The 8,158-nt window shown below is 38.3% G+C and overlaps 1 protein-coding gene and 1 long non-coding RNA gene across 2 annotated transcripts in view; one reads left to right on the forward strand and one right to left on the reverse strand.

Annotated features, from left to right (window-relative positions):
• Positions 1 to 2,331, forward strand: part of PRKCZ (protein kinase C zeta) — an 11,672-nt gene extending 9,341 nt beyond the window's left edge. The window contains exons 10-12 of the mRNA XM_029284796.1: positions 424 to 503; positions 843 to 932; positions 2,172 to 2,331. Coding sequence (XP_029140629.1) covers positions 424 to 503; positions 843 to 932; positions 2,172 to 2,297 — 296 coding nt within the window. The 3' untranslated portion in view covers positions 2,298 to 2,331. The remainder of the gene's footprint in view (positions 1 to 423; positions 504 to 842; positions 933 to 2,171) is intronic.
• A 3,149-nt stretch (positions 2,332 to 5,480) lies between these two features.
• On the reverse strand, positions 5,481 to 7,954 carry LOC107290690. The gene is made up of 2 exons (XR_001548959.1): positions 7,813 to 7,954; positions 5,481 to 7,392 (listed from the first exon to the last, which is right to left on the reverse strand). It is a non-coding gene; the product is annotated as an uncharacterized LOC107290690 (long non-coding RNA).
• Between the last annotated feature and the right edge of the window lie 204 nt (positions 7,955 to 8,158).

Here is an 8,158-nt window from a genome sequence, read left to right on the forward strand (position 1 = left end):
CTAATATTTGCCTTTTAATTAAGTTTTAATCTGTAGTTTGATATTTTGTATTTTTATCTGGTTGTTAGCCGCCCTGAGTCCGCAAGGAGAAGGGCGGGATATAAATATAAATATAAATAAATAAATAAATAAAACATTATCCTGGCCCAGGCACCGTATAAACACCACGCAGGAAATTTTCCTGGGACATGTATATTTGCCTTCATTTGTGAGAATAAAATTTTCCAAAATGTGAGTAATTATGCAGTTGACATCAATGGTGTCATTTGCAGCAACCTCAATATAACAGGCAAACTCTCCCTTTAATAGTCTGTTAAACGGAGAGAAAATTGTGTTGCATTTTACGTCTGCTAAACCAAGGGTTTACTCTATTGATGTATTGGGGAATATAACATTTTCTCTTTCGAAAACTTCTTTTAACAGTTATCCTTGAAAAACCGATCCGAATTCCGAGATTCCTTTCTGTTAAGGCCTCCCATGTTTTGAAGGGATTTTTAAATAAGGTAGGTTGACAATATTTTGTCTTTGGGGTTTATTTTCACCCGTTAAGCACAACAGCATTTTTGGGCTGGCTGCCTTTCATTAATCCTGGGGTGATTGTGGTTTATTCACTAAACCTTATTTTGAACAGTGTGCGAACCAGGGCAAAATACACTAAGAAGAATTCTTCTGTATTTTATTCTATAATTTGGTAAAGTGTAAAAATAGGGAGACAGAGTTGCCAGTTGAATTTAGTGGCTTCTTTTATAAAGGAAAATTTGTTCTTAAATAATTTTGTCTTCAGACTTTGGCCTCGTAAACCTAACAATCGTGGGAAAATTCATTTTGATTCTTCCTCTTAGGATCCCAAAGAGAGGCTTGGATGCCAACACCAAACAGGATTTTCCGAAATCAAGTCACACACATTTTTTCGCAGCATAGACTGGGATCTGGTAAAGCATTTAACTTTTTTTTTTGTCCCCCTTTGGTGTTGTGCCTGTGTCTCTGAGCCGTTCTTTTGCACCTGCCAACTGATCTTGGTAGAAGTCACTTCCGCAAAGGGGCAGCTTAATGGGTGGGGCAGCTTAATGGGTGTATCACATGTGTCATACCCTCATCACTGTTTACATCCTTTGTGTAAGAACATCAAGAAGCAAGAGGCAGAACCACCTCACAGAATGAGTGAGGAACTATAGCTTGAAAGACTTGGTTCAGACATCATTCCACATCAGGTGGCCATTTCCAAACAAACCAGCACACCATAATAAAAAATGGCCAATCTGGTTTTATCATTATGGTTGCCCAGTTAGATCCACAACGAACCAATAATCTTTGCATACCCATACAATCAGCTCCCATTTGAGACAAACCTATTTCTACTTCCCTTTGTGGGGAGTTTCTCGTTGCCTTGTTCTCTGTCCTTCCACACTCCCCTCCGATCTGCTTTGGGATGGCACCTGACCTTCTAAGACAGCTGGAGAACTCGGTGTTTCAGCAAGATCTAAGCTGGTGCAGAACCAGAATTATAGTGTGCCTCTATTTTGTTGACTGATGTCTAGAAGCCTCCTGAGATGTGACATCAAGTCACTGCTAAGCTATTCCCTCCTGACCTGATACGTTTGTTTGTGTTGAGTCCAACAATAAGGAGGATCCAAATTCCCCTGTCTTCCTTCAAAGCCACTTTTGACAGAAAGAGGTCAACAAGGAGCCATAGTCATGTGCCTAGATAGGCTTAGAAGAAAGCCATGGTTTCAGATCCTCACTCAGCTGCGTGACTCCTTGGATGACCCTGAATCTACCACTGTATTTCAAGGATAAAACAGGACAGCCACGGGAGACAGACAGACGGAGTCAGCAGGTGCTAAATGACAAACAGTTGTGAAGGCTTTCTCACTTGCTCAAATTACACACCAGCAGTGACAGATTCGCAACCTTAATTCCAAGCCTGCACAAGCACTTTCAATGCTGACTCTGACAGACACAACTTATTTCTGGCTCTCCTCCATCTTGATCAGAAAGGGTCCTCAGAAGACAAGGGCAAACATAGAGAACTCTCAATCCTGGTCTTGGAAAGGCCTCTTTTGTCGGCTACATGATGGTTAACTAACTGGGGGTGAATTTAGTGTCTTTTGGACAACACATCACCTCCTCCTGTCTCTCTCTCTTCCCCCCCCCCTCTGCTCTCAATTCAGCTGGAAAAGAAGCAGGCCACCCCACCGTTTCAGCCTCAGATCACGGACGATTATGGCTTGGATAACTTTGATACCCAGTTCACCAGTGAACCTGTGCAGTTAACTCCGGATGATGAGTATGGCTAATAGTTAAATACATTGTTGAGCATTAAATCATAGTACAGTGCTTCTCAACCTTAGCAATTTTAAACTGCTTGGACTTCAACTCCCAGAATTCCCCAGCCACCACAGCATCCCCAGGGCCACAGGATTAGAATTCAGATACATGGCAACTGGTTCGTATTTATGATCGTTGCAGTGTCCCGGGGTCATGCGATTCGCTTTTGCGACCTTCTAACAAACAAAAGTCCATGGGTCAGCCAGATTCACTTAACAACTGTGGCATTTTTAAATAGTAAAATGGGGCCAGAGTCAGTTAACTGTCTCGCTTAGCAACAGAAAGTGCGGTCGTTAAGTCGAGACTACCTCTATTTTCCACCAGTCTCACTGCACGGCCACAAAATTGAAAGCACCCAGACCCACAAACCTTGGTTATTGCAAAGAAAACATGATTTCTCTGTTTGTTTTGAGCAGGCTTGCCCATTAGGATTGCCGGCCTTTGATAAAACATCAGAGACGAGCGTTAAATTCTTTTTTCTTTCTTTCTTTCTTTCTTTCTTTCTTTCTTTCTTTCTTTCTTTCTTTCTTTCTTTCTTTCTTTCTTTCTTTCTTTCTTTCTTTCTTTCTTTCTTTCTTTCTTTCTGTCTCCAGAGATGTAATAAAAAGAATAGACCAGTCGGAGTTTGAAGGATTTGAATATATTAATCCACTGATGCTATCGAACGAGGAAACGGTATGAGAAACCAGGCGCAGAGGGGAAAAAACCAAAAGGAACGCACTTGGACATTTAATCCTGAATTACAGTATATGCATGCAAGGCTGGGGCGGGGTCACCATAAGGTTTTGAATGGAAGACCAAATGGTAAAATGGCCGCTGAGAAAAATCAAGATACGTGATTTGGGTGGGTGGCTTCCTCTCCTTTTTTTTTAAGTCCGGGGGAACTGGCAGAGCTGACTTCGTGGATTTCGCACTCCGTGCCTGCTTCAACAAAGGGGTCGGTGATGGTTTGTTGCGTCCTTGGGAAGAGATTCCAGACCACTTTGAAAAGTAGCCCGCTTCTATCGGACTTTACCATGCAACAGCCTCCTAAAACAGTTGAACATCCAGAATACAATTGCTTGTGGTGTTGAAGCTTAACTTTAGATGCCTTTTCTCACAAGTGGTACCTATCCTACATGTGTGTGCGTGGGTCTGTATGTGTGTGTGTGTACATTCACATCTATGTAGGCACACATGTATACGCACACTGGCTAAATCAATAGAAAGGAGTTGTGTTTTATTAGCGATGTTAACAAATTTGGGTACAGTATTTTAAGTGCCTAAATGGATAATCTACATTAAATTATTCCATTTTTTTGGAACCATTGATGAACCCTGTAAGTTCTGGTTATTTAAAACGAAAAGTATTTTACACATGGAACCTACAAATAACAGCTGCTATCTAACATTAATCAACAGTCTCAGAATGGACAGGAATCTTAGCAATAACAATTCCCAAAATTAGAATTTTGCATCTAAACATTCTGGATTATGCTGAATGTGGGAGAAGAAAAAAAAATACTACCAAAATTCCCATCAGAAAATTTAAATTTGCACATGGTGGATTTATGAAAATATTTGAGCAGTGCCTACAATGATTTATGTTGTATACTAGATTTTTGAATAATATTTTTATCAATGCAATATTCAAAAGGAACAATGGGAACGTAATAGATCTTAGCCTTAAAATTTTGGAAAGAAAAAAAAAAAAGAATTCTAGGATATCCATCAACATACTACTTTTTTTTTCTGATAAAGCACACCTCCGAAGTTCTCCCAGAGGTTGTTTTGGTAAATGAAACACTATCAAAACAGCCACTTGGGGATAGGAAAGGCGAACCACAGATAAAAATATTACTTGGATATAAAAATGTCTATTATTTTCTCTCTTTGGAGAACGGCGATGTGTTTCATCGGGATAATTGCTTGTCAATTTTTGGAATTCAAAGGAAATTCAGTGCATTTCAGATTGAACGACTAGTGCATATTGCTAATCTAATACCGGAACCCTTTCCGAAGTCTCTTTGGGTCGATTGCAGTTTTGGAGAATGAGGTTTAAAAATAAAAATCAGATTGACTCTACGGGGGTCAATTGCAATGGCAGATAGAAAAATCCCATTATGTCACGACTTGGTGGATATCAAATGACTCGGTCTAGGCTTCTCAGGATATAACATTGCGTTGGTTGCCGTACAGGAAATCTTACCTGCATTTGCAGCCATCAGATGCTAGGATATGGCTAAATTTGAAAGGTGGATAAATCTGGCCAAGAACCATTGGTTAAATTTCATTTTGGATTCTTCCTTTAGCTTGGCCAACGATTAAAGCACATATATGATAAGAAAATGTTAGCACCCCCGTGCCGGGTTCTTGAAACTTGACTGTTTTGCTTTTGAGCAAGATTCTTAAGTCTGTTCTAACCAGCACTTAGTTAATTCAGCTAGAATTATTTTTTTTTTTCCTCTTCAGTGCTCGGGATTTAAATAACCAAGCTACTTTGCTTTTAAGCAAAGCTGGAAAATGAATATCCTACTCCCCCCCCCCCAGCGACAAATTCAGTATTTCCTTCACTGCTGTCCCCCTTCGATTTGCAGCTGAGCAGTTGGTTCTTGTATACTGTCCAAACATCAAAGCAGGACTAGATACACACTTGATCCCAGGCATCAAAAAACAAAGTCCTTGATTTATTTACAATTTAAGGCATTTACAATGTTGCTGTGTTGCCAAATAAGTTAACTGGTTACAAGTCGGTTTGCTGCTCTTGTTGCAATGTATAATGTTCTGTCCATGATGAAGGGGAAATTTTTTTATATAAAGTTCTTGTTTTATAAATTAAAGAAAAAAAAATGAAGGATGTAATTAAATGTGTGGTTTAAAAAAAAAATCCTTAATATATTGCAAATGGAGCTGGTAATGATATCATTGTCTTAGTATGTAAATGAAATGTAAATGAAAACACTCTCTAGCTAATTTAATGATTGTAAAACAGTAAATATGTTCTTGTAGTTTTGTATAATTAACTAGTTGAGATCTTTGGCCAGTTTTATTTGTGCAAAAGATGGTATCCTAACCAGTTAAACAGCTAAAATCATTTATATTCTTGCACATCTATTAAAGACTTTAATGAAAATATTACGACTTGTTTCATTATGCAAAAATAATATACTTTCTTCAGATGGATTACCATGTTTTATTCATATGTTTCAGTTCCATACGTTCTGCACACCAAGTGGTCTTGTTTGCATTTGATCTCTTCAAACAGAGTTGATCTCTTCAAACTGTCTGGAAACAACTATTACAATAAAAGCAGAGTTCAAACACGAACTCTTAGTTACCGTTCAAGAATTTGTATTCCTCTATAACTGTGTAAAGGTGGTTAAATTCAATCTGCATGAAATTAGAGCTCTTAGTGTAGTTGTGTTTAGTTCGCTAAGGTGGAGCTATACTTTAAAACCGTTTGACTTTTGACACTTATTTAAATCCCAACACGCTGATTATGTAAACGCAATTCCTCCAAAGTTATTGAAATAACATTTACAAAAAACATTTCTTTCTCCCTTGCAGGGCTACATAACCAAATACCCATCAAGATTTCACTGTATAGGTAGTGCTTGACTTACAACAGTTTGTTTAGTGACCGTTTGAGGTTACAACAGCAATGAAAAAAGTGACTTATGACCATTTTCCACACCTACGACCGTTGCAGCATCCCCACGGTCATGTGATCAAAATTTGGATGCTTGGCAACTGGTTCATATTTATGAGTTTGGTTAACATCTCATCATCTTTGTTTTCAAATAAACTTTTAGCACAATTATTACCATGTTTCCGTTTGGAGTATCTATGAACTGGAAACAACTGCGATAATTTGATCTGCAGATAAAATCACTATCTACTAATACACAACTCTTATTATATTTCTAATTCTTCTACCACATTTGTCATCTAGTTTAACACAAAAGAGAAAAATTCTTACTATCTTGTACAATTTTTAACGAGGCTACATAGTAAATGGAGTTCACTAATTTCTGAATCTGTTATTGGATATAAAACTTTGGCTGGATATAAAATTTTCGCCAATTTTTTTTTTTACCTAGTTCCTAACCATTAACATTCAAAAAATTGAGTGTTTCAATTTATTCCTTTGCAAAAATTATTGAAAACTATGAGTCAGCTCCTCCTGCTGCTGCTTTTAAAGCTGGCACTTAATGCCAACCTATTACTTATATAAATTCTTTGCAGGTTTTCTATTTATCTGGTTGATGATGCATTCACATTTATGATCCCACAGGGGGGAAAGTACATAGCCATGTTTCATGCTAATGAAAAGCTCCTAAAGTTAAAAAAATAATAATAATTCCAAGACATTTTAATATTAGGTGCCTTTGTCAGGGGAAACTTCTGATTTTCTATTTTTGCTTTCTAACATGTAGTAGTCAATTAACATTCCTTTTATTCCTATCCCTTTCCCAAGTGTATTCATGATGCGCTTAGCCCCCACTTATTTCTTAAAATCAGATTTTCGCTGAAAGAATAATTTCTGTAATATTACACATATTGGATATGTCATTCTGACCCTCCTGGCTGCCAGTGGGAGAAATAGCAGGCATCTCTTGCAGAGGTGAGTTCTTGTTAAGTAAACTTATATCATACTACTTCAGCATTCACTCTGCAAAGGAGTCCTTTTCCATAACTTTGAAATTCAAAACTTTGGGGACAGTTCAGAGCATTTGTTAGTGAAGAAAGTCTGGGCAAACTTGGTGAGTGGCTTAAGATATCTCAAATGCTTCATCTTCCAGCACAACAGGACGTCTGATGCCACTCTTTGGGTTTTCCACCGTATATTTCTTGGCTGTTTGAGATTTTGGCTCAGGAGCTAGCAAAATGGCTTGGTGTGTCTCATCTTGGTCATTTTCTCCTGGGGAAATGGATTTTTTTTTCTTCAGGCGTACAGTTTTGACGCCTTCCTGAACCGGTGGCTTCTCAGTCTGCGTGATAAACTGGGAACGGAACCCATTCAAACGTCTTGGTTCCGCAATTAAATGTTTCGAGGCAGGGTTGAGGACTCGCAATTTGAGAATTCTGTAACGGAAAACAAAAGGGTCAGCACTGAACAGCAATGGCTAGAAGAATTTAAATTTTCCTTTCTCATTTGGTGCAGTGAACATTAAATATTCTGATCCTTGGCCAACCTCCACCAATGAAATTAACAGGCAATTCATATTCTGGAATGTTTGATTATGACTATTTTGATTTGTAAACATCTGGTTTTTAACTCTGGCAATGTCTGTCGGCTGATTTAGTTCTGTCTAGACTGTCTGAAACTTTATTAATTTCCTATTATCCCTGCCCTGTTTTTCTCTACCTGTGGTAAAGCATTTGATATTTTAATTTTCAACTTTTACCTCTCTGGGAATTTAAACATGACCATATTCAGCAAAGGGAAGACTTAATTTTATAAATATTCTCTTGGAGACAGTGTCAACTGCTGCCTTCTGCTACCTTCGGATGAAATTCCGGGAAGCTGACAAATTTTTCTAAATTTGATTGATTCAGATGTGGATCCACAGTCCTCAGCAAGGTAATCCATGAAGCTTCAGCCTCACTTAGCTCTTGATTTTCAAACCAGGAAGCGTTGGTGGAAAACGTCCTACAGAATGAAAAGGCACAATTGTAACAGTTCCAGCTTGTCAGAACAAAGTGATCTATCATTTAAAACAGCGTTTCTCAACCTTGACAATTTTAAGGCATGTGGACTTCAACTCCCAGAATTCCACAGCCAGCATTGCTGGCTGTGGAATTCTGGGAGTTGAAGTCCACATGCCTTAAAAGTGTCAAGGTTGAGAAA

Source organism: Protobothrops mucrosquamatus, unplaced genomic scaffold, assembly GCF_001527695.2.
Source record: "Protobothrops mucrosquamatus isolate PMUCROS unplaced genomic scaffold, P.Mucros_1.0 scaffold957, whole genome shotgun sequence".
In the NCBI taxonomy this organism is placed as follows: Eukaryota; Metazoa; Chordata; class Lepidosauria; order Squamata; family Viperidae; genus Protobothrops; species Protobothrops mucrosquamatus.